This window comes from Oncorhynchus kisutch, linkage group LG5 (assembly GCF_002021735.2).
Source record: "Oncorhynchus kisutch isolate 150728-3 linkage group LG5, Okis_V2, whole genome shotgun sequence".
Lineage (NCBI taxonomy): Eukaryota > Metazoa > Chordata > Actinopteri > Salmoniformes > Salmonidae > Oncorhynchus > Oncorhynchus kisutch.
Window position 1 is genome coordinate 44,465,974 of NC_034178.2, and position 26,893 is coordinate 44,492,866.

Below are 26,893 nucleotides of genomic sequence, written 5' to 3' on the forward strand. Positions count from 1 at the left end.
CTGGAACCAAAGAAGGAAGTGCAGGGGGTGGGGCATTTCCTGGGGTTGGGGTCAGGGTCTCCCATGGGGATACCATTCATGTGCAGATAGGTGGAGATTCTACTGGCCTGCACCGCTACCAGGTTACCTCCCACACCTGGCATACACACAATACAGCACACATATGAGACAGACATAGTGTACAGTGCATTCGGGAAAGTATTCAGACCCCTTGATTTTTTCCACATTTTGTTACGTTAGAGCCTTATTCAAAAATGGATTAAATAAAACATTTCCTCATCAATCTACACACAATACCCCATAATGACAAAGTGAAAGGTAACAAGCCTATCTCTGACCTTTTTAACCCGTTTCTCCTCTCTCACGCTCTTCTAAATTGACATCAACAACATAGCTCAGGCAGTAGGAAGCTCTCTCATCCATTTATATGCAGATGATACAGTCTTATACTCAGCTGGCCCCTCCCCGGATGTTGTGTTAAACGCTCTACAACAAAGATTTCTTAGTGTCCAACAAGCTTTCTCTGCCCTTAACCTTGTTCTGAACACCTCTAAAACATGCTATGTTGTTGTCTTAGGTCTCTCTTTATGTAGTGTTGTGTTGTCTCTCTTGTAGTGATGTGTGTTTTGTCCTATATTTTAATTTATTTTATTTTTAATCCCAGCCCCCATCCCCGCAGGAGGCTTTTGCCTTTTGGTAGGCCGTCATTTTAAATAAGAATTTGTTCTTAACTGACTTGCCTAGTTACAGTAAATAAAGTTCAGATAAAAACATCCTTGATGAAAACCTGCTCCAGAGCACTAAGGACCTCAGACTGGGGGGAAGGTTCAGCTTCTAACAGGACAACGACCCTAAGCACACAGCCAAGACAACACAGGAGTGGCTTCTGGACAATTTTCAGAATGTCCTTGAGTGGCCCAGCCAAAGCCCGGACATGAACCCGATCGAACATCTCTGGAGAGACCTGAAAATACATGTGCAGCGACGCTCCCCATCCAACCTGACAGCTTGAGAGGATCTGCAGAGAAGAATAGGAGAAACTCCCCAAATACAGGTGTGCCAAGCATGTAGCATCACACCCAAGAAGACTCGAGGCTGCAATCGCTGCCAAAGGTGCTTCAACAACGTACTGAGTAAAGGTTCTGAATACTTATGTAAATGTCATATCAGTTTTTGGTTTAAAAAAATATATAATCTAGAAACCGTTTTTTTTTGCTTTGTCATTATGGGGTATTGTCTGTAGATTGATGAGGATTATTATTTTTTAAATCAATTTTAGAGTAAGGACGTAACATAACAAAATGTGGAAAAAGTCAAGGGGTCTAAATACTTTCCAAATTCACTGTATCAGTGGTTGTGTATCAGTGGTTGTGTGCAGAGTATTCAGTGCCAGGAGAGAGTCTTACCGTTGATAACAGGAGTGAAGACAGCCATGCCAGCGAAGTTGGGGTTGGACACGGTCTTATCTAGGATCAGACCCCCAACACTGAGGAGAGCACAGAGGAAGGGAGGTGAAACACAAGACAGACACAGGTGAGAGATGAGAGGTAGGTGAAACAGGTAGGAGAACAGAGACACAGATGAGAGGTAGGTGAAACATGTAGGAGAACAGAGACACAGATGAGAGAGAGAGGTGAAACAGGTAGGAGAAGAGTGACTCAGATGAGAGGAAGTGAAACATGTAGGAGAACAGAGACACAGATGAGAGAGAGGTGAAACAGGTAGGAGAAGAGTGACTCAGATGAGAGTAAGGTGAGACAGGTAAGAGAACAGTGACATAGATGAGAGGAAGGTGAGACACAGGTGAGAGAGAGGAGAGACATAGGTCTTGCACCTGCTGATTGCCATGGCAATGATGACAGGTTCCCAGCCTGAGTAGAGCACCTCTCTGGTGGAGGGGATCCTCCGAGCGATCAGCACCCACAGAGGGGTCAGCGCCACAAACACAGCACACACCAACGGGTTGGCATAGTCGTTAAACTCTATAAGAAAACACACACAGGAGTCAGCATCCTTGTTACGCTATACACACACACACTTCATCAGCTCAATATAAAAACGGTACCAACGCATGGTACTCAACGCTGTTTGTGAATAGGAAATGTGTTATTACTCTTCCAACATGAGTGTTTCCATCTTTTTATATGTTATGGTGAGGTCAATGAGGTGTGGTGTGAAAAACATGTTATTCTGCATCACATGTCACAGGGTTTGTTGACAGTGAAAACACTATCACTGAACTAACAGTAGATGGCATAGTTGTGGGGTCACACACTCAGACATACACACATTCCGTACCACTGTGAGGTTAGTGGTGGAATCAAACTTCAAGTAGGCCTATGTTAAAATAAGATCCCTTCTATTAGTGTCAAGCCAGGAAGGGTCAAGTTAAAGTGTTTCCATTGGGACTTTTACTGCCTGAAAAGGCCATTCAGATACTCAGCCACACTCACACCCTGGGGTGAGACAGATAAGTATAACGCAGAGTGGGTGTTGGTGAGATGTGTGTATGTGAGTGATAAGTGTGTCTGAGTGTGTCTGTATCCCAAGCATGTACTATGTGTTCTATTTAGTTCTGTGATCTCAAGTGTCCGTCCGTCTGTGTGTGTACGTGCGTGCGTGCGTGCGTGTGTGTGTGTGTGCGCACGCACGCGTACCCAGCTCCTTGTACAGTCCTGTGCTGATGCCAGCCAGCAGAGAGAGGGTGATCAGATCTCCCAGACTGGCAGCGATGGGCGTGGCCACATTGTCAGGGTTGATGCCCACCTTCCTGGATGCGATGATTACACCAATCATAATGATTCCTACAGACAGAAGGAAGGGCTTAATGTTAAACACACCAATCATAATCAGCTTTATGGAAATATGTAACATGTTCATTTGATCACAGTTTAATCAGTGTTAACTTCTTTGGGGTAGGGGGCAGTATTTTCACGTCTGGATGAAAAGCGTGCCCAGAGTAAACTGCCTGCTACTCAGGCCCAGATGCTAGGATATGCATATTATTAGTCGATTTGGATAGAAAACATTCTGAAGTTTCTAAAACTGTTTGAATGATGTCTGTGAGTATAACATAAATCATATGGCAGGAGAGAAAATCCAACCAGGAAGTGGGAAATCTGAGGTTTGTAGGTTTTCAAGTCTTAGCCTATCCAATATAGTGTCTGTGGGGTCATATTGCACTTCCTAAGGCTTCCACTAGATGTCAACAGTCTTTAGAACCTTGTTTCAGGCTTCTACTGTGAAGTGGGAGAGAATGAGAGCTGATTGAGTCATGGGTCTGCCAGAAGGCCATGTGCTCAGTCAGGCGTGCGTCCGTTCCCTTTAATTTCTAAAGACAAAGTAATTCTCCGGTTGAAACATTATTGAAGATTTATGATAAAAACATCCTAAAAGCTTGATTAAATACATCGTTTGACATGTTTCTACGAACTGTAATATAACTTTTTTGACTTTGTCTGGACCTAGTGCCTGCGCATTTGGATTACTGTACTAAATGCACAAACAAAATGGAGGTATTTGGACATAAATTAAGGACTTTATCGAACAAAACTAACATTTATTGTGGAACTGGGATTCCTGGGAGTGCATTCTGATGAAGATCATCAAAGGTAAGTGAATATTTATAATGCTATTTCTGACTTTTGTTGACTCCATAACATGACGGGTATGTGTATTGCTTGTTTTGGTCTCTGAGCGCTGTACTCAGGTTATTCCATGGTGTGCTTTTTCCATAAAGCTTTTTTCGAAATCTGACACAGCAGTTGCATTAAGGGGAAGTATATCTTTAATTCCATGCATAACAGTTGTATTTTCATCAACATTTATGATGAGTATTTCTGTAATTTGACGTGGCTCTCTGCACTTTCACAGGATGTTTTGGAGGCAAAACACAACAACGAGCCAATGTAAACAGAGATTTTTGGATATAAATATGAACTTTATCGAACAAAACATACATGTATTGTGTAACATGAAGTCCTATGAGTGCCATCTGATGAAGATCATCAAAGGTTAGGGATTCATTTTCTCTATTTCTGCTTTTTGTGACTCCTCTCTTTGGCTGGAAAAATTGCTGTGTTTTTTTGTGACAAGGTACTGACCTAACATAATCGCATGGTATGCTTTTGTCGTAAAGCCTTTTTGAAATAGGACACTGTGGTGGGATTAACAACAAGTTTATCTTTAAAATGGTGTATAATACATGTATGTTTTCAGGAATTTTAATTATGAGATTTCTGTTGTTTGAATTTGGCGCCCTCCACTTTCACTGGATGTTGGTTAGGTGGGACGTTAGCATTCCACGTACCCTAGAGAGGTTAAATCGTATCTGGGGTTACTATGTGCATATGAACAATTACAGTCAGAATTTTTTTTACAGTATTATTTATATAGTTATTCTTCTAGTGGTACCTAGTATCAGAGAAGCGATGAATGCGGTTGCCACACTGGAGGCACACAACAGGATAGCATGTCCCAGTCTAAAGTTCCCTTCTGGGATCCAGCCAAAGATCACCGCGGCGATGGACGCCAGGAACCCTACTACCGTGGCCTGGACCTGGGAGAAGGCAGAGAGAGAAGGGGTACTGTAAACTATACTGTACGTGTGTGTCACTGTAGTAAAGGTCTCCTCGACCTGAGGAGGCTTAGTGTGTGTGTGTGAGTGAGTACTGTAACCCCCTGGTGAGCTGACCCAGCACACAGTGACCCCCTCTAGCAGGTTATGTGACTGACGGGGATCCAAAGTGCTGGGATTAGGGGGCTTCCAGGAACCAGTCCAATATTACACATAAGAGCACTTGTACATCTGACTGTGTCCAGTTCTGGTAACAAAATGTCACCTTACCAGGACCGTGATTGGACTTATTTTGTGATTTTTTTATGTCGGTGTTCCATCATTCCACATGTTTTGTTTCAGAATGTGTTGAATGGTTTTCTGTTTCACAGTGTTCCATGCAGGTGTGGTGGGATGTTATAGAGTGTTCCATGTGCAAAAGAAATGCACACCTGTTTAGGCTGGCTAGCGGAGTAGAACACTTGAAAAAGAAAAGGACAGCCGCACACTCTAGGAGCTCAGATGCAATAATTTAATAACCTAATGACCAACGTTTCGACAGACAGGCTGTATTCATCAAGGTATAATGATGAAGACAGTTTGTCTGTCGAAACGTTGGTTATTAGGATATTAAATGATTGCATCTGAGGTCCTAGAGTGTGCGGCTCTCATTTTCTTTCATAGAGTGTTCCTTACCTGGATGAGGGCGAGGTTTCCAACGATCATCTTCCACATGTCCTTGGCTGAGTCCATCTGACCAATATTAGCCTGCAGAGAGAGACGCAGGAGACCGTAAGAGAACGCAACACAACTATAACACAGATTACCATGAGACCAAGACCACAGCACTCAACTATGTCTGACTGGCCACGGTTTGAAAAGAGGAAAAGTAACCAGAATCATGATGTTTCAAAAGCTGAGAATCTGTACAATTGAGTATGTATACATGTACATGAAAACGTGTGTGTGTGCGCGCTGTGTCATAGGCCCTAGGTTCTGTCAGAACAATTAGGGTTCAATTCTCAAAGAAGCTCTGACTCCTCGACCCTGTGGCCGACTCCACTTATCTCATCTCTCTGCACACACACACACACACACACACACACACACACACACACACACACACACACACACACACACACACACACACACACACACACACACACACACACACACACACACACACACACACACGTCTCTCTCATTCATGGTCTCAAGCATCAAGTGGCTATCCAACAGAGGCACAGTGTGTGTCAGAGGCTATGAGCCTAATGACCACTCTGCTCAGAGGCGTGTGTGTGTGTCTGTATCTGTGTCAGTCAGGTAGGGAAGTTGAAAGAGGAAGAGTGAGCCTTCAGGGGCCGTGTTTCAAACCCATGTGTACAGAGAGAGATGAGTGGAGTTGGATGCATGGTGGATAAGGGGGCGCAAGGCAGGGAGATAAGAGACAGGGCAGGTCACACTACACTACACACACCAGCCACCCAATCAATAAAGAAACCATATGCTCACACACACACCACTGACGGCGTGCTGACGGCAGCAAGGGCTCAGCCAGAATAGGCCAGAATAGGCCACAATGTCACGTAAGCTTTAGCCTTGGTTGTTTTTCGGTTGGTGTGTGTTTTCCCAGCTGTTGAAGGCTATGAGCTGGTGGTGAAATAAGGCAGTGTCTAAGGGTTTAGTGTGTGACAGTAAATGACGGTAGCTAGCTACCCCGCTATCTTTTTGTTAGCCTAGCACTCATCCCTCTTTTAGGCTTAGAGAGAAAGAGAGCAGGAATAGCAGATATTACGTTTATTATGAACATTTACATTAAACCATGCCAATAATGGATGTCAGAGAGTAGCCTACAGTAGGCTGGCTCTAGACACTATGTGGTAGCTAATGCGGTATTGTCAGCCTGCCGTCATCCACTAAATATGATTATTCAATAGTCAATTAGGCTCAAATGCAAGGATCACAGAGAGTTACAGAAAACAACTGTTTGTAGAAAGGAGAGAGAGAGTGTTTAGCCCAGAATCTCCTCAACCCCTAAAACAAAAACAACAATTTTCAGCAGATCAAAATAAGAAAGAAGACAGAGATGTGGTCATGTGGATGGCATTCTGCCTCAGCCCCTGGGATCAACCATTTTTTATTTGATAGGCTCATTAGGAAACTTACAGTGATCTTAATCTGTTGATAATTAGTAATTCCGTGGAAAGAAATGTGGCCGACTGGAGCCAGCCAAGATCCTCCAAGAAAAACAATAACTCTAGGTGGAACGGGAGTAGGCTAATGTCACACCAAACAAATGACATACACAGTTCATCTGCCAGATCATACACGCTCAAGTCACCTGGCTGCCACCAAGTCGCAACAGCAAGGATAGCAGTAAAGTTTGCTACATAAAAAATGCATCCATCCTTCCTCCTTCCAGTCTTGGAATGGGGGTTACCCAACATAGCAATATCTGGGAGCCCTACACTCAATTCACCTGCATCACAACTCAAAAGTCAGGACAGGAAAGAACTGGAAAAGCTTATCACATTCTGCTGTGTTTGTCAGGCTGTTTTCCCACAAGCCAGTGGAAGGAATGTGTGGATTGATGTGCTTAATAGCAGCAGTGAGCTACTAATTTTAGTTACTACATAGTTCTAGGAATACATTCTTAGAAAAAAGGGTTTCCAAAAGGTTTATTTGGCTGTCCCCATAGGATAACCCTTTATGGTTCCAGGTAGAACCCTTTTGGGTTCCATGTAGAACCCTGTGTGGAAAGAGTTCTACATCTAACCCAAAAGGGTACTTACTGGAACCAAAAAGGGTTCTTTAAAGGGTTCTCCCACGGCTGGCTATAGCCTTTTGGGCTAGAGCTTTTAGGCCCCCCACCTTGCGGCAAAACATTTTAGTGGCCCCCCTCTTGATGGTGGAGAGAAATGTATTTTTTTCAAGGTTAATTTCCTGCAATTCTACACATTTTGCCATGGGGTGTAGAGAAAATGTTGCAGTTTTAAAGCAATTTTTATGCTCTCCTACTCATTTTGCCATGGGGCAGAGTTTCTTTTTTTGCAATTGCAAATTTGCACTTCCTGCAATTCTACACATTTTGTAATAACTAGTGCCATGTTATATCATATCTGAATGACTAACAAAATCAATGGGGGCCCACTGGAGTTCAAGGCCCCTGGGCACGTTCCCTGGTCGGTATTCGGCCATGATTCATTAATTTAGCTGGACCTTCACACTTAGACTTTTCGCAAAATACCCTGGGCTACACATATTACTGCAATGTAAAGTTGCGAACTTGTCACGTCTCGACCGCTACCTCGCACAACACTCGCCCGACAGTTGCCCCCCTTTAAGTAGCAAAGTGTAAGCAGAATTGTTTCATTAAGCATGTTTTTAAAAAAGCTGAAATGTACAGACATTTGACTTATATTTGAAACTTGTTTTATGGAATTACCTGTAATTGTAGTAACAGCCTGTTGCATTCTGAGATTATCACCGTAGTTTAAAATCTAAACATTTTTATTTGCTTGACTGTATTGAGCCACCAGGCAAGAAGCAAATCCCAAGGGAATTATCAATGTTTTCAGTCTCTATTTGCTTTTACCTCATACAATGACTTTATGATATTGATAAAAAATTGAGCTGTGGACCAAGAATGTTGCATTGCCAGCCACAACGAAATGTAAGGCAATGATTTAATGTAAATTCAAAAGTAGATATCTCTTTCGCCACACCACTCCTCAGACTCTCCTTCATCTCTCATAGTGTGAATATGGCCTAACTACCAATCTAAACATTTTAGTTGACATGACTAATTGAGTGACTGTCAGAAACTGATATAAGAGAGAAACTGCTGATGCCCAACCATATTTTAAATTGCACCTGGTGTATTGTACTATTACTCTCAATAGTAAGTTGTCTGTAGGCCCTGCATTAAAGACCAACATTTTTTATATTTTTTAATGTTTTAAATGTCACCTTTATTAAACCAGGTAGGCCAGTTGAGAACATGTTCTCATTTACAACTGCTATCTGGCCAAGATAAAGCAAAGCAGTGCGACAAAAACAACAACACAGAGTTACACATAACAAACGTAACACAATAGAAAATTTAAAAAATCTATGTACAGTGTGTGTAAATGTAGAAGAGTAGGGAGGTAGGCAATGAACAGACCATAGAGGCAAAACGATTCAAATGTAGCATTAATACTGGAATGATAGATGTGCAAATGATGATGTGCAAGTAGAGATACTGGTGTGAAAAAGAGCAAGAGGGTAAGTAAAAATATGGGGATGAGGTAGTTGGGTGTGCTATTTACAGATTGGCTGTGCACAGGTACAGTAAAGCTGCTGACAGCTGATGCTTAAAGTTAGAGAGGGAGATATAAGACTCCAGCTTCAGAGATTTTTGCAATTCGTTCCAGTCATTGGCAGCAGAGAACTGGAAGGAAAGATGACAAAAGTAAGTGTTGGCTTTGGGGATGACCAGTGAGATATACCTGCTGGAGCGCGTGCTACGGGTGTGTGTTGCTATGGTGACCAGTGAGCTGAGATGACGGGCTTTACCTAGCAAAGATTTATAGATGACCTGGAGCCAGTGGGTTTGGCAAGGGCCAGCCAACGAGAGCATACAGGTCGCAGAAGTGGATAGTATGTGGGGCTTTGTTGACAAAACGTATGGCATTGTGATAGACTGCATCCAATTTGCTGAGTAGAGTGTTGGGAGGCTATTTTGAAAATGACATCGCAAAAGTCAAGGATCGGTAGGATAGTCAGTTTTACGAGGGTATGTTTGGCAGCATGAGTGAAGGAGGTTTTGTTGCAAAATAGGAAGCCAATTCTAGATTTACTTTTGGATTGGAGATGCTTAATGTGCGTCTGGAAGGAGAGTTTACAGTCTAACCAGACACCTAGGTATTTGTAGTTGTCCACATATTCTAAGTCAGAACCATCCAGAGTAGTGATGCTAGAAGGGCGGGCAGGTGCAGGCAGCGATCGGTTGAAGAGCATGCATTTAGTTTTACTTGCATTTAAGAGCAGTTGGAGGCCACGGAAGGAGAGTTGTATTGACTTGAAGCTCATCTGGAGGTTTGTTAATACAGTGTCTAAGGAAGGGCCAGAAGTATATGGAATGGTGTCGTCTGTGTAGAGGTGGATCAGAGAATCACCAGCAGCAAGAGCATATCATTGATATATACAGAGAAAAGAGTTGGCCCGAGAATTGAACCCTGTGGCACACCCATAGAGACTGCCAGAGGTTCGAACAACAAGCCCTCCGATTTGACACACTGAACTCTGTCTGAGAAGTAGTTGGTGAACCAGGCGAGGCAGTCATTTGAGAAGCCAAGGCTATTGAGTCTGCCGATAAGAATGCGGTGATTGACAGAGTTGAAAGCCTTGGCCTGGTCAATGAAGACGGCTGCAGAGTACTGTCTTTTATCGATGGCGGTTATGATAATATTTAGGACCTTGAGCGTGGCTGAGGTGCATCCATGACCAGCTCGGAAACCAGATTGCATAGTGGAGAAAGGTAAGGTGGGATTCAAAATGGTCGGTGATCTGTTTATTCACTTGGCTTTCAAAGATTTAAGAAAGGCAGGGCAGGATGGATATAGGTCTATAACAGTTTGGGTCTAGAGTGTCTCCCCCTTTGAAGAGGGGGATGACCGCGGCAGCTTTCCAATCTTTGGGGGATCTCAGAAAATACAAAACAATTTTGGCGGATCATTTTAGAAGGAGAAGGTCCAGATTGTCTAGCCCAGCTGATTCGTAGGGATCCAGATTTTGCAGCTCCTTCAGAACATCAGCTGTCTGGATTTGGGTGAAGGAGAAGCGGGGGGTGGGGTGGGGGGGGGCTTGGGCAAGTTGCAGGGGGTGCTGAGATGTTGGCTGGGGTAGGGGTAGCCAGGTGGAAAGCATGGCCAGCCGTAGAAAAATGCTTATTGAAAATATAGATTATTGTGGATTTATCAGTGGTGACAGCGTTTCCTATCCTCAGTGCAGTGGGCAGCTGGGAGGAGGTGCTCTTATTCTCAATGGACTTTACAGTTTCCCAACAGTTTTTGGATTTAGTGCTACAGGAAGCAAATTTCTGTTTGAAAATGCTAGCCTTAGCTTTCCTAACTGACTGAGTATATTTGTTCCTGACTTCCCTGAAAAGTTGCATATAGCAGGGGCTATTCGATGCCAATGCAAAACACCACATGTTATTTTTGTGCTGGTCAAATCTGGGTTGAACCAAGGGCTATATCTGTTCTTAGTTCTACATTTTTTGAATGGGGCATGCTTATTTAAGATGGAGAGGAAAGAACTTTTGAATAGCAACCAGGCATCCTCTACTGACGGGATGAGGTCAATATCCTTCCAGGATACCCAGGCCAGGTCGATTAGAAAGGCCTGCTTGATGAAGTGTTTAAGGGAGCGTTTGACAGTGATGAGGGGTGGTCGTTTGACCGCGGACCCATTATGCACGCAGGCAATGAGGCAGTGATCGCTGAGATCCTGGTTGAAGACAGCAGAGGTGTATTTAGAGGGCACATTGGTCAGGATAATATCTAAGAGGGTTAAAGGAAATTGGAATAAATAAAAAAATATAGCAGTTTAATTTCAGGACTAACAAAATGGACAGCTGTGCATAACGATCGCAAAATAGTTGGGAAGAGATATTCGATGTACCGATTCCATGGTACATTGTTTATGAACTGATAAGCAAAACAAGGCCGGATTCAAGACTTGAGGTGGGTCATGAGAAATCAAACTGGATGGACATCAGAAATAGATGGGAGAGGTTGAGGGTAGAAGGAGGACAGGACTAAAAACAAACTACATATAACTTATGTAAAATAGATTGTGTCCGTAAAATGTATATAGTGTGTGTAAGCTAGAGGTAGAGGCCTAAGTGTTTTTCATTAGTTTACTCCAATTAGGGGAGTGGTAGGGTTATCGAAAGAAAGAAAAAAATTATAAGAATTGAGACCCCGACTAAGTAAGAAATTATTTTTTTCTCTAATGAGTAGGCTTGCATTATGATGAATTCATACAACTATCACACCTGTGCATATTATTAAATGACACTGATGTTTAAGATAAAACCATGTTATGTTGATAACTAATATTGAAAGGAGATATGAAGCAATCTAAATAGATTAGAAGGCCTAGGCTACTTCATCCTAATGTAAGCTAAATGCATTGGATACAAAACAAATACTGGCATGTGATAAAGGACAACATGTCCAATATAATTATATAAATGGATATCAAACAAGAATATACACTCGGTGTACAGTTTATTAGGTACACCACCCTGTTCATGAAAATGGTACGCCACGTAGCCGTGGCTTGGTATATAAAGCAGACAGGCATCGAGGCATTCAAGCATACTGTTTGATTGAACATTAGAATGGACAAAACGAGTGACCTAAGCGACTTTGAGCGTGGTATGATCATCGGTGCCAGGCGCGTGGTTTCCAGTTTCTCAGAAATGGCCGGCATCCTGTGTCTAGGGTTTACAAAGAATGGTGCAACAAACAAAACACATCCAGTCAGAGGCAGTTCTGTGGGGGAAAACAAGTAGTTGATGAGCGGTCGAAGGAGAATGGCAAGAATCGTTCAAGCTAATAGGCAGTCCACAAACAGGCAAATAACGGCGCAGTACAACAGTGGTGTGCAGAACGGCATCTCGGAACGCACAACTCATCGGTCCTTGTCACGGATGGGCTATTGCACCAGATAACCACACCGGGTTCCACTCCTAAACAGGAAAAAGTGGCTCCAGTGGGCAAGCGATCACCAACACTGGACAATTGAGGAGTGGAAAAACATTGCCTGGTCTGACAAATCCCACTTCCTGTTGCGCCATGCTGATGGCAGAGTCCGAATTTGACATAAGCAGCAGGAGTCCATGGCCCCATCCTGCCTGGTGTCAACGGTACAGGTTGGTGGCGGTGGTGTAAGAGTGTGGTGAATGCTTTTCTGGCACATGTTAGGTCCCTTGATACTGAAGAATTCAGGCTGTTCTGGAGGCAAAGATGGGTCCGACCCGTTACTAGATGGTTGTACCTAATAAACTGGCCACCGAGTGTCTATTCAATTAAATAAATACAGCATTGTAATAGTGTTGATAACTTTCTCTCCTTACATGGGATTAGCCAGATGATCTGCGGTCACCAGATGCCCAAGCCTCAAAACCAGAAACATGTGGAGACATCAACATTTGTAATTTTAATAAATGTTAACCTTTTTATTGGTTTTCCTGTATCTGTGCATGAGTACTTAAAACACAGTCCATTGTACAAAATAAGTCATTCCCAAGTGAGGGACAGGGAGATTAACCTCCAACATTCATACACTTGTTTGGTACAATAGGACAAATTCAATTAATTGTGGTCTAAATTGAAGACTTGCACACAGTGCAATCCCCTGGGACAGAAATCACTGTATCACTGTATCACTGTAATCATCTGTATTTTAGAATGAACTTCCTAAATTACAATGTCCTGACAAATCTGGATGATAAACAATAACATGGGTGAATCTATTTCTATCTAACATTGTGATATTGCACACTCCTACATAATATCCTGGGATATGATAATTATCCTGGTGACTGGCAGGTTCCAGACAAGTTCTTTACATCTGGAGGGTGTCAGGGTGAGATGTTCTTCAACCTGGCACAAGCAGACACAAGGGGGAAGAAATTAACCTCACTGCTCAAATTTCAGTGCTGGTTCAAGTTGCTGAAGCCGCAACAATGTCCCTCACTTAGGTAAGAGTAGAATAACTTAGCCTCTAATTTTAACTAGTAACACCAACCCCAATAGTGCAACACAATATTAACACAATATTGGAAGGGAAGGTGGCAAGATAAAGTTAGCTAACGTTAGATAGGTAAACAAACACTGCAGGCAGCTAGTTTTTTATTTATTTACTTTACCTTTATTTAACCAGGTAGGCAAGTTGAGAACAAGTTCTCATTTACAATTGCGACCTGGCAAGTTAGCAAAACAGAATGAACAAATAACTAGGCTGGCTAGCAAGCCTAGATTGAACAGAACACATCTAGCTGCATTTCCTAAGTCTTTCATCAGATGTTGTTAAAATGTCTTGTCTGACTGTTTTCTCCTGCCGAGCCAATGAAATGGAGTGAAACGCGATCAGGTGCCCACTTCAGTCCCTGAAAACAAATGGAAGAAAACAATTTGTTACATGTCTTCAGCTGGCTAGCAAGTTCACCATTTCATGATTTTAAAACTGTATGGGTCTTCACATTTGACATATTGCTGAATCTATGATTAGTTAGTTTAGTTGTTCATCTCTAAACAGCCAATAAGCAGAATGAGATCGCCTGCTAGCTAGCTATCACATCCGACATGTTAGCTAACTTGACAACGGGCTGATAAGCAACAGTTACTCCATTTTTTAATTCAAAATTCATATGAAAGTTTGTACATAATTTGGTTAATAAATAAACATTATACTTACATTTTGAAGTTATTCCTTATTCTTCTGGAAAATGTTATCCCAAGCGGGGACTTCTGTGTGCCATTATTTTTTTGTTTTTGTTTTGAAAGTATATTGGAAAGTTTCTCAGTAGCAAGCTAACTTTTTAATTTGGATCCCATGGCACATTTGGCATCAGTTGCTGGGACTGCTACACTCTGTCCAGTGATCCTGCCAACCAAGGCCAGGTCTGAGGAGCTATTTGGCATAGCAGCTAGCCTAGCTGCTAGCTAGCTGCCTATCAAGCTAGCAGGGTTTGTTGAGGGCTTGAACACAGCCCGCAACATGGTTAGACATTGTGGCTGGGACTGTGGATTGTCCCGGGTTTGTGGCTGTCTAGATCCCTGCTGTTTGTTGTGTTCAATCTTCCCTGTGACCTACCCAGGGTCAGCTCGATGAGGTGAAACAAGAGAACGGCAAGATGCCGGCAAACTGTAAGTCAATGAGAGAGGACATCAGTTCTGTGTGTGAATCCATGATAACAATGACGGATACATCTCGAGGGACAATCAAGGCAAAACAACCGAATTGCAAAATCCTGAGATTCTGGGACTTAGATGGAGTCTGAGGACAAAGTGGAGGAAATAATCTCTGAGAAATTGATGGAACACCGGAAGATTGAGGTGGATCCTGCCTACAGGACTGAAAAACCCACCACCAGCCCAGGTGACAGGCCTAAGCCGATAGTGGTCAAGTTCCTGAGGTTCAAGGACAAGGTAGCTGTTCTGGAAAGAGCCAAGAACTTGAGAGGAATGTATATATTCCTCAACGAGGACTATCCTGAAGCTGTGTGCCAGAAGAGGAAAGAACTTATTCCAGCCATGAAAGCTCCTAGAGTGCTTTGGGACATTGCTTACATCTGCTATGACAGGCTCATTGTCCACCCTCCCAGAAGCCTGGAAGGGATGAGAGAGCCAATCCTATGGGTTTGTAGCTTCAATCCCACCTCACACACACCGATTAATGGAGAGCTGAAAGTATATATTTTTTATTTTGCTTTGTTTGCTCTTTTCATATGTTTATCTCTAATAAGCTACCCAGGAAAGGGCTGCACATAGCCCATATTATTATATGTGGCCTTAGAAATAAGGTTCATGAAATCAATAACTTAAAAAATCTTTATTGAATATACGAAACATACAATATACTTATAGCATTGAAGCCGCTAAACAGCTACATCATACCAGTCATCCAACAAACTCCCATTCAGAGCGACACACAGAAGCATCCAGGGTCTATGCCCTGCTCAAAGGCACGTTGACAGGTCTCCCAACAGGCCAAAAAACATGAACCCGAACCCTCCAAGATCCCCCACAATTCCCCAAATAGCTGTCCCTCAACCATTCGAGACCTCTCCCACAGCCCTCCCCCCAAGAAGAAATATTTTAATAAAAAATACAATTAATTCCATTCCCCACCCCTGTAACGGTTGTCGTAAGTGGAAGAAGGTGAGGACCAAGGTGCAGCGTGGTATGTGTCCATATTTATTAAATGAACACTAAAATAACAAAATAATAAAGAAATGACCGAGAACAGTTCTGGCTGGTGCAGACACACAACAGAAAACAATCACCCAACACAATAGAAAACAGGCTCTCTAATTATGGTTCTCACTTAGGTGACAACGATTGACAGCTGCCTCTGAGAACCATACCAGCCAAACACAGAAATAGCAAATCAAAGAAAAGCTAACAAAGACAACCCACCCAACTCACGCCCTGACCATACTAAAACAAATACATATCCCCCCCCCAAAGGTGTGGACTCCGGCCGCAATACCTGAACCTATAGGGGAGGGTCTGGGTGGGTGTCTGTCCGCGGGAAGTGGACTCCACCATAGTCCTTGTCCGCCTCTTAGCCCACCTCCGTGGCCTCCTAAGAGCAGCGACCCTTGTCGCCGACCTCGGACTGGGGACCCTAGCCACGGGTCCCGAATGGACGAGAGACTCCGGCAGCACGGGACGGACGGGAGACTCCGGCAGATCCGGACTGGAGGGAGACTCCGGCAGATCCGGACTGGAGGGAGACTCCGGCAGATCCGGACTGGAGGGAGACTCCGGCAGATCCGGACTGGAGGGAGACTCCGGCAGATCCGGACTGGAGGGAGACTCCGGCAGATCCGGACTGGAGTGAGCACCTGTAGGAAGGAGACAGAGACAGCCTGGTGCGGGGGGCTGCCACCTGAGGGCTGGTGTGTGGAGGTGGCACCTGATAGACCGGACCGTGAAGGCGCACTGGAGCTCTCGAGCACCGAGCCTGCCCAACCCTACCTGGCTGAATGCTCCCCGTAGCCAGGCCAGTGCGGCGAGGTGGAATAGCCCTCACTGGGCTGTGCTGGCGAACCGGGGACACCATGCGTAGGGCTGGTGCCATGTACCCCGGCCCGAGGAGACGAACTGGAGATCAGATGTGCTGAGCCGGCTTCATGGCACCTGGCTCGATGCCCACTCTATCCCGGCCGATACGAGGTGCTGCTATGTACCGCACCGGGCTATGCCTGCACACCGGGGACACCGTGCGCCTCATGGTATAACACGGTGCCTGCCCGGTCCACCTCTCTCCACAGTAAGCACAGGGAGTTGGCTCAGGTCTCCTACCTGACTCCTACCCCCCAACACATTTTTGGGGCTGCCTCTCGGGCTTCCTTGCCAGCCGTGTTCCCTCAAAGCGCTGGCCCCCTTTACCTGCTGCCTCCGCTCTCCTGGCTGCCTCCACCTGTTCCCATGGGAGGCGATCCCTTCCAGCCAGGATCTCCTCCCATGTGTAGCAACCCTTGCCGTCCAGAATGTCTTCCCATGTCCATTCCTCCTTATAGCGCTGCTCCTGCCCGTTACCACACTGCTTGGTCCTTTGGTGGTGGGTGATTCTGTAACAGTCGTCGTCGGTGGAAGAAGGTGAGGACAAAGGTGCAGCGTGGTATGTGTCCATATTTATTAAATGAACACGGAAATAACAAAGATAAACGACCGAAAACAGTTCTGGCTGGTGCAGACACACAACAGAAAACAATCACCCACCCAACACAATAGAAAACAGGCTCCCTAAATATGGTTCTCAATCAGGGACAACGATTGACAGCTGCCTCTGATTGAGAACCATAGACAAACAATAAAGACATTACATTATAAAACAGCTCTCGACAATAGAGAGAGAGAGAGAGAGAGAGAGAGAGAGAGAGAGAGAAGAGAAGAGAAGAGAAGAGAAGAGAAGAGAAGAGAAGAGAAGAGAAGAGAAGAGAAGAGAAGAGAAGAGAAGAGAAGAGAAGAGAAGAGAAGAGAAGAGAAGAGAAGAGAGAGTGTGAGAGAAGAGAGCAAGATCAGGTGTGTATGTATAAATCCATATGTGTAAGCGAGCATGAAATTGAGTACATGTGTGTTCATATCCACTTCATAGTGTTCAGATATTTTTACAGTTCCCATACTCTTTTTTTCGTAACCTGAAGGCCCTGTAGATTTTAGTACAGCCATGGTGTTATGGAGATGTCTCGGAATAGCTGTCCATCTATAAAGAGTTTGTCCACAATGAGAAAGGCAAGCTTACCCTTCTCCCTTTGTTGCCTTTGTACCGGATAATGTCTCTTACGACCATTGTTTATCTCCCTTGGAAATTGGTCATTGAGACCGAATTTGGTCCCTTTAAGCTACCTTCCCCTGATTTTGATCAGCTCCTTTTGTTGGTGGTGTTCACATTTTGCGATGATCGGTCGGGGATTCTTAGTATTGTCGCTCTGGGCTCAGTCTGTGTACTCGGTGGAAAGCCACCTTGTTTACAGTCTCTATAGGAAGTATCAAGGCGGATTCCACAAATTCTCTGATCACGCCCTCTGAATTACTGGATGCGTCCTCAGGAATCCCAGAAATTTAGAGGATTTTCACGCATGCTTCAACTTTGTATGTCTAGTAGCGACTCCTTCATCACCCTGTTTCCCTGAGTAGACAATCCATGCTGAAATCGTGGATTCTTATTTTGGCTTGTGTCTTGTGATTTTTGTCTTGTGTTCTCCTTGGAGAGTGAGAATTTCACTTTGGCTAAACTCCAAACTCCCCCTCAGCCCTGCTACCTCCTCACACAACTTTTCCAGTGTTGCAAGGATTCCAGCCAGAGCACTAGCTTCTACTTCAACGGTAACTAAATTGTCCGTGTCTGTAGATGAATCTGTTTTTCTTTTTTTTGTCGGGTTAAAGTTATTTTGTGAGGTAGTCGGAACTTTCCATGATGGAGTATGTTGTTCCTCCATAGCGTAAAGCTGTTGGTACTCGTCGATTTCCCTCAGGATCTCCTTATTATCCAGGTTGGCTCTTTACAACAACCAGTTGCTTTACGAAAAGATAACAATGAGTCTTTCCCACGATGACGACAGGTGTCTGTCGTACAGCCAGCTACTACTCGCGGAATCCACACAAAAAAATGGAACACAAACTTACAGTCCCAGCTGTAAGGCTAACTGCGTTGTGGAATCCTTAGTAACAAAACTTTAGTTCTGATTAAAACCGATTTAATGATTTAAAAAATATATATTAACAACAAACCGAGTGTAGACAGTACAATGTTTTGTTGCGCGCTCTGATGACGTGTATCCGGCTCTAAATGTTTGGTCTTCCTAGAAACCCCCCAAAAATCCACTTGCTAACATCAGATAACATTCATATATTAGCCATTTTTGAGACTCACTTAGATAATTAATTTGATGATACAGTAGTAGCAATACAAGGATATAACAATTATAGAAGAGACAGAAATGCTTATGGGGGAGGTGTTGCTGAATATATATATTCAGAGCCATATCCCTGTAATACTAAGAGAAGATCGTATGTCAAGTGTTATTGAAGTGTTGTGGTTGCAGGTTCACTTGGCACATCTAAACAATTTTCTTTTGGGGTTTTGCTATATGCCACCAAGTGCTAACAGTCAGTATCCAAATAATATGTGTGAAATGCTTGATAGTGTATGTGATAATGTATGTAGTGTATGTAAACAGAGAGGTCTACTTTCTTGGGGACCTGAATATTGACTGGTTTTCATCAAGCTGTCTGCTCAAGAGGAGGCTTCTCACTGTAACCAGTGCCTGTAATCTGGTTCAGGTTTTTAATCAACCTACCAGGGTGTTTACAAACATTACAGAGACAAGATTATCCACATGTATCGATCACATTTTTACTAATACTGTAGAACTTTGTTCTAAAGCTGTATCTGTACCCATTGGGTGCAGTGATCACAATATTGTGGCTATATCCAGGAAGGCCAAAGTTTCAAAACCTGGGTCTTAAATACAGTGCCTTGCGAAAGTATTCGCCCCCCTTGAACTTTGCGACCTTTTGCCACATTTCAGGCTTCAAACATAAAGATATAAAACTGTATTTTTTTGTGAAGAATGAACAACAAGTGGGACACAATCATGAAGTGGAACGACATTTATTGGATATTTCAAACTTTTTTAACAAATCAAAAGCTGAAAAATTGGGCGTGCAAAATTATTCAGCCCCCTTAAGTTAATACTTTGTAGCGCCACCTTTTGCTGCGATTACAGCTGTAAGTCGCTTGGGGTATGTCTCTATCAGTTTTGCACATCGAGAGACTGAAAATTTTCCCCATTCCTCCTTGCAAAACAGCTCGAGCTCAGTGAGGTTGGATGGAGAGCATTTGTGAACAGCAGTTTTCAGTTCTTTCCATAGATTCTCGATTGGATTCAGGTCTGGACTTTGACTTGGCCATTCTAACACCTGGATATGTTTATTTTTCAACCATTCCATTGTAGATTTTGCTTTATGTTTTGGATCATTGTCTTGTTGGAAGACAAATCTCCGTCCCAGTCTCAGGTCTTTTGCAGACTCCATCAGGTTTTCTTCCAGAATGGTCCTGTATTTGGCTCCATCCATCTTCCCATCAATTTTAACCATCTTCCCTGTCCCTGCTGAAGAAAAGCAGGCCCAAACCATGATGCTGCCACCACCATGTTTGACAGTGGGGATGGTGTGTTCAGGGTGATGAGCTGTGTTGCTTTTACGCCAAACATAACGTTTTGCATTGTTGCCAAAAAGTTCAATTTTGGTTTCATCTGACCAGAGCACCTTCTTCCACATGTTTGGTGTGTCTCCCAGGTGGCTTGTGGCCAACTTTAAACGACACTTTTTATGGATATCTTTAAGAAATGGCTTTCTTCTTGCCACTCTTCCATAAAGGCCAGATTTGTGCAATATACGACTGATTGTTGTCCTATGGACAGAGTCTCCAACCTCAGCTGTAGATCTCTGCAGTTCATCCAGAGTGATCATGGGCCTCTTGGCTGCATCTCTGATCAGTCTTCTCCTTGTATGAGCTGAAAGTTTAGAGGGACGGCCAGGTCTTGGTAGATTTGCAGTGGTCTGATACTCCTTCCATTTCAATATTATCGCTTGCACAGTGCTCCTTGGGATGTTTAAAGCTTGGGAAATCTTTATGTATCCAAATCCGGCTTTAAACTTCTTCACAACAGTATCTCAGACCTGCCTGGTGTGTTCCTTGTTCATGATGCTCTCTGCGCTTTTAACGGACCTCTGAGACGATCACAGTGCAGGTGCATTTATACGGAGACTTGATTACACACAGGTGGATTGTATTTATCATCATTAGTCATTTAGGTCAACATTGGATCATTCAGAGATCCTCACTGAACTTCTGGAGAGAGTTTGCTGCACTGAAAGTAAAGGGGCTGAATAATTTTGCACGCCCAATTTTGCAGTTTTTGATTTGTTAAAAAAGTTTGAAATATCCAATAAATGTCGTTCCACTTCATGATTGTGTCCCACTTGTTGTTGATTCTTCACCAAAAAATACAGTTTTATATCTTTATGTTTGAAGCCTGAAATGTGGCAAAAGGTCGCAAAGTTCAAGGGGGCCGAATACTTTCGCAAGGCACTGTAGTCTATAAGACATCATGCAAAATATTTTGCTGTGACTCTTATGTGGATGATGTTAAAAATATTTGTTGGTCTGATGTGATTAATAAGGAGCATCCAGACGCTGCACTTGATGAATTTATGATATGTCACCATATCTGGAGGTCTTTTCACAGTCCCCAAATCCAGAACAAATTCAAGAAAGCGTACAGTATTACATAGAGCCATTGTTGCAAGGAACTCCATTCCATCTCATATTGCTCAAATGAACAGCAAATAAATAAATACAATTATTGATGTTGTTCTGTCCTTGAGCTGTTCTTGTCTATTAATGTTATTTATTAAGTCATGTTTCATGTCCTGTGTTGGACCCCAGGAAGAGTAGCTGCTGCTTTTGCAACAGCTAATGGGGATCCTATTAAAATACCAAATACCCGGCGAAGGATACTTGGGATTTTGTCATGGCAATTTTGACGTCCTGCCTAGAAATTCTGCCTCAAAAGGCAGCAGCATTATAACTGATGTCTCGTTAAACAATCAATACGCGCTAAATTCACCCGCACAGCTGATCTCAATCGCAACCATTATTGGTCACCCCATTAACAATCTCTAAAAGGTGATGTCGGTGTCCTGCATGCAACAAAAGTCTTTCATGGCTGCGCTCTAGTTGGTGTTTTCATCGCAACAACTTAGTCCATTTTGAACAGGCTAAGGGCGATTTATGTATTTGACAAGCATTCCGTGCAATAGAAATAAAGTATTTAATTGTTTACCACAGCACATCTACTGTTAGTGTAATGTACTGACTAATTAGTTTATTTGTTTCCTATTTATGTTAAACAAGTGTCTGGTACGGTCAGATTTTTAAAATCAAGATCGGGGGTCAAATAACCCTGGACTGTCCATATTTGAGATGTATAACTACACCAAATCAATCAGCTGATTGAGTTACTTGTGGGGCGTGGGGACGGAATCAAACCCACACTGAGACGTTAGGACTATATGTGTGCGCTGAAGGCAGCAGTCCTAACCACTAGACCACCCCAGGCCACGATTGAACAACATTGACAGTTCATTCGTAACCTTAGGATTCACTAGACCCCTCAAACTCTACTCTGGATCTCGAAACCAGTTCCACTGCATTTTTTCATTGTTCCCTCTAATCAGGGACTGATTTAGACCTGGGACATCAGGTGTACACAATTCATTATCAGATAAAACAGACAACCAGCATGCTCCGGACAGCAGACCCCTGGTCTAGACACTTGTATGTAGTAGCCTAGTGGAGACAAATATCTATCTTGTGTTATTAAGCTATATAAAATGATGGTTGATGATGTGTATGGTTGCATTTCAGATAGATTTTTGTACATTTTAACGTTTGCAGTAATAGGATCAAGGCCTAGCATTTGAGCGAGTCAGAGAGAACATTATTTTAATTGCAAGCCCTGATCCCAATTACTCAACTGCCCCCTGCATGGACAGAAAGAGAACTGCTCATTTTCAGCCACTCACGAGGGTCATTTGAATTTCCTGATGCATCAGGAAAATTCTCTGTGACAAAAAGTGATCAAGATAAGATCCAACATCTGTACCATCCAGGGGGTGTACATGTACATTAAGCTGCCTCACGCTACAGAAACAGGAGATAGGCTCCTGCTCGTATGAGCGGTTTCGGCTCGCACAAAGGCTACTTTAATTACTTACTTTACTTCTGGAAACATCAAATTAAACTCGCTCTCATCTGTTTCAACAAGTTTATGCTGAATGTTTCCATGATAACTACGCCAAAGCCCCTTCATACACTGAGGTGAACAAATGTTTGTAAAAAAAAGTAAATGCAAGCAAACACTGTATAGCATAAAAAACATGGTTAAAATATCATAGATGGTCAGTCCTTGCATCCATAGCTCTGTCTTGGAATTTGAGGGTGGTTACATTTCTCCAGCCCCATCCCCCCCACTATATACTGAAACAGTGGTGGTGGGGGGGGTTGCCTTGTTGTTTTTTCAACTTCTGATTGCTGCTTTACCTGTGATAATGTTTGTTCACCTGTAGCCCACCTGCAGGCCTCTCATCAGTCAAACTCTCTATTGTGCTCCAACAGGCTGATTTGGTATTTTATTAGGATCCCTATTAGCTGTTGCAAAAGCAGCAGCTCCTATTCCTGGGGTCCACACAAAACATGAAACATAATACAGAATGACATAATACAGAACATCATTAGACAAGAACAGCTCAAGGATATAACTATATACATTTAAAAAAGGCACACACAGCCTACATATCAATGTATACACACAAACTATCTAGGTCAAATAGGGGAGAGGCGTTGTGCACCACGAGGTGTTGCTTTATCTGTTTTTTGAAACCAGGTTTGCTGTTTATTTTTGATCAATAGGAGATGGAAGGAAGTTCCATGCAATAAGGGTTCTATATAATACAGTACGTTTTCTTGAATTTGTTCTGGATTTGGGGACTGTGAAAATACCCCTGGTGGCATGTCTGGTGGGATAAGTGTGTGTGTCAGACCTGTGTGTAAGTTGACTATGCAAACAATTTGGGATTTTCAACACATTAATATTTCTTCTAAAAATAAGTGATGCAGCCAGTCTCTCCTCAACTCTTAGCCAAGAGAGACTGGCATGCATTGTATTAATATTAGCCCTCTGATTACAATTACAACCTGGGCCAGCTACAGCTTAACAAGGTCTTTCCTTGCAGCACTGGACCACATGACTGGACAAAAATCAGGATTAGACAAAACTAGAGCCTGCAGAACTTGCTTTTTGGAGTGTGGTGTCAAAAAAGCAGAGCGGCTAGACATCTCCCCATCTTTGCAACCACTGAATAGCAAACTGTTGTTTGTGTTTTGACCATGACAGTTTACAATCTGAGGTAACACCAAGTAATTTAGTCTCCTCAACTTGTTCAACAGCCACACCATTCATTACCAGATTCAGCTGAGGTCTAGCACTTAAGGAATGATTTGTATCAAATACAATGCTCTTCATTTTAGAGATGTTCGGGACCAGTTTATTACTGATTACCACCCATTCCAAAACAGACTGCAAGTTTTTGTTAAGGGTTTCAGTGACTTTATTAGCTGTGGTTGCTGATGCGTTTATGGTTGAATCATCAGCATATATGGACACACATGCTTTGTTTAATGCCAGTGGCAGGTAATTGCTAAAAATAGAAAAAGAGTAGAGGGCCTAGAGAGCTGCCCTGCGGTACACCACAGTTTACATGTTTGACATTAGAGACGCTTCCATTAAAGAAAAACCTTTAAGTTCTATTAGATAGATAGCTCTGAATCCACGATATGGCTGAAAATCCCTACACTTACGTTTTTCCAACAACAATATCAAAGTCTGCACTGAAATCAGTACAGCTCCCACAATCTTCTTATTATCAATTTTTTCAACCAATCATCAGTCATTTGTGTCAGTTCAGTACATGTTGAGTGCCCTTCTCTATAAGCATGCTGAAAGTCTGTTGTTAATTTGTTTACAGAGAAATAGCATAGTATTTGGTCAAACACAATTTTTTCCCAACAGTTTGCTAAGACCTGGCAGCAAGCTTATAGGTATGCTGTTAGAACCAGTAAAGGCCGCTTTACCACTCTCGGGTAGTGGAATTACTCTGGCTTCCCTACAGGCCCGAGGACAAAGACTTTCCTCTAGGCTCAGATTAAAAATATGACAGATAGGAGTGACTATAGAGTCAGCTACCATCCTCCGTAGCTTTCCATCTAAGTTGTCAATGCCAGGTGGTTTGTCATTATTGATCATTAACAAAAGAATCCACCTCTTCCACACTAACTTTACAAAATTCCAACTTGCACTGCTTTTGCACTGCATCAAACTATGGAGCCTTAACAGTTCTTAACAGTTCAGTCAGTTTCTTAACAGGTGCATGTTAATCAATAAATGGAAGAAGCAATTTCATAAATTCATCAAGCGCAGCGTCTGGATGCTCCTCATTAATCACATCTGACCAACAAATATTTCCACATAAGAGTCACAGCAAAATATTTTGTATGATCTCTTGTACACTATACACGATCATGTTGATATTAGTCATTCTGATTTATCTGAGTGGAATATTACAATAACATTATGGTTTCTAGAGTTCGCCTCTGTTCCTCCTGATGTTGAGAAATGACTGAATACGCACACACCCCACACACACACAAGCATACATGTCCAGAAATGCCGACACAGGCACCTACACACGCACACACACACAACACACACACTCACCGCTGTGGACAGTCTGGAAGCCAGTGTCATCTCCAGGTTGCCCTTTAACCCCAGCAGCGCTGGGACCAGGATGAAGACCTCCGTCACCTCTGTAAACACCGTCCAGTGCTGCAACACAAGAACACAGTCTGAAACCTGATCTCTGCCTTTTCTCAGTGACATGCTATCTGTTCAAACCGTGTTGGAATCATAATCATATCAAATCAAATCAAATCAAATGTATTTATATAGCCCTTCGTACATCAGCTGATATCTCAAAGTGCTGTACAGAAACCCAGCCTAAAACCCCAAACAGCAAGCAATGCAGGCAATGCAATGCCTCTCCCCTCTGGAGAGGAGCAAGGTCATTTTGACCTTACACTGTCACCATTCACCACCCTCTTTCTGTCACTTCTCTCTCCCTCTCTTCTCTAAACATCCACCTGCTCCTTATCTATCCCTCTCCTCTCTCTCTTCCCCTGCCCTTTCTCGCCATTTTCCCTGTCTTCAACAACACCATAGTAAAACACTGTAATAAGATGCATTTTATTGATATCACCTTTCACACAGTACTTTCAGCCCACATTGTTTTTACTGTAACCCTCCATCTGCCTACTAGCTCCTGTGCTGAGGCAGAGAGCTAGCAGGCAGATTGGCAAAGAAGAAGAGAGTATTTAATACTCTCTGCCTCTGTTCCAGTTACCTTACCTCTCCACAGTGAATGACTTAGTCTGGGGCAAAGTCAGCCAGGAGCAAGGCCAGCTAAATCTAAAGGGTCATTTAGATATACTGTATGGCCTGGGATGGGAGACATCAGAGAAAATTAATAAATTACAAATGCTCACGCTCACGCAGCTGAGTTGCTGTAGAATCAAATGGAAATTCCCAGTTGATGACTCTGTGGTCCTGGAGCTGATTACCGGCCCACTTTTCCCCCCACTTTAGCTGTATTCCAGCCCTTGAGATGGTCTCTATGAGTCCCTGAACTGATGACTGTGGTAAAGTGCCTCTCTGATGTTTCTCCATTAGCCCAGTGCAGTGGCAGGAGCAGCAAAGTGGGACAGAAGATAGACAGGGCTGGTGCATAAGGATGAGGATGATTTTGGGATACATGGCTAACTATAAGGTTGGGGCAGTGGTACAAGCCTGGGGTTGGGGCATAAAGCTGGGGGTTGGGGCTGGGGTATAAATCTGGGGGGATGGGGTTGGGGCTGGGGAATAAGGCTGGGGGGATGGGGTTGGGGCTGGGGTATAAAGCTGGGGGTTGGGGTTGGGGTTGGGGTATAAGGCTGGGGGATGGGGCTGGGGTATAAAGCTGGGGGGATGGGGTTGGGGCTGGGGGTTGGGGCTGGGGTATAAAGCTAGGGGTTGGGGCTGGGGTATAAAGCTGGGGGTTGGGGCTGGGGTATAAAGCTGGGGGGTGGGGTCTGGGGTATAACGCTGGGGGTTGGGGCTGGGGTATAAAGATGGGGGTTGGGGCTGGGGTATAAAGCTGGGGGGATGGGGTTGGGGCTAGGGTATAACGCTGGGGGTTGGGGCTGGGGTATAAAGATGGGGGTTGGGGTTGGGGCTGGGTTATAAAGCTGGGGGTTGGGGCTGGGGTATAAGGCTGGGGGGATGGGGTTGGGGCTGAGAAACTGAGAAAGCACTTGCCTTCAGAGTCAGTCCCACCTGCCCCCAGCACTTGCAGCTCATCGCTCAGCCAACAGCTAAATCAATACTGAGAAGGC

At 43.5% G+C, this 26,893-nt stretch overlaps 1 protein-coding gene across 1 annotated transcript in view; it reads right to left on the reverse strand.

Annotated features, from left to right (window-relative positions):
• The window catches only part of LOC109891079 (solute carrier family 41 member 1), a 51,095-nt gene that overhangs the window by 4,212 nt on the left and 19,990 nt on the right, over positions 1-26,893 (reverse strand). Inside the window, exons 3-9 of the mRNA XM_031825138.1 lie at positions 25,185-25,292; positions 5,252-5,323; positions 4,414-4,558; positions 2,658-2,804; positions 1,835-1,982; positions 1,407-1,486; positions 2-136 (exon numbers count right to left, since the gene is read on the reverse strand). Coding sequence (XP_031680998.1) covers positions 2-136; positions 1,407-1,486; positions 1,835-1,982; positions 2,658-2,804; positions 4,414-4,558; positions 5,252-5,323; positions 25,185-25,292 — 835 coding nt within the window. The remainder of the gene's footprint in view (position 1; positions 137-1,406; positions 1,487-1,834; positions 1,983-2,657; positions 2,805-4,413; positions 4,559-5,251; positions 5,324-25,184; positions 25,293-26,893) is intronic.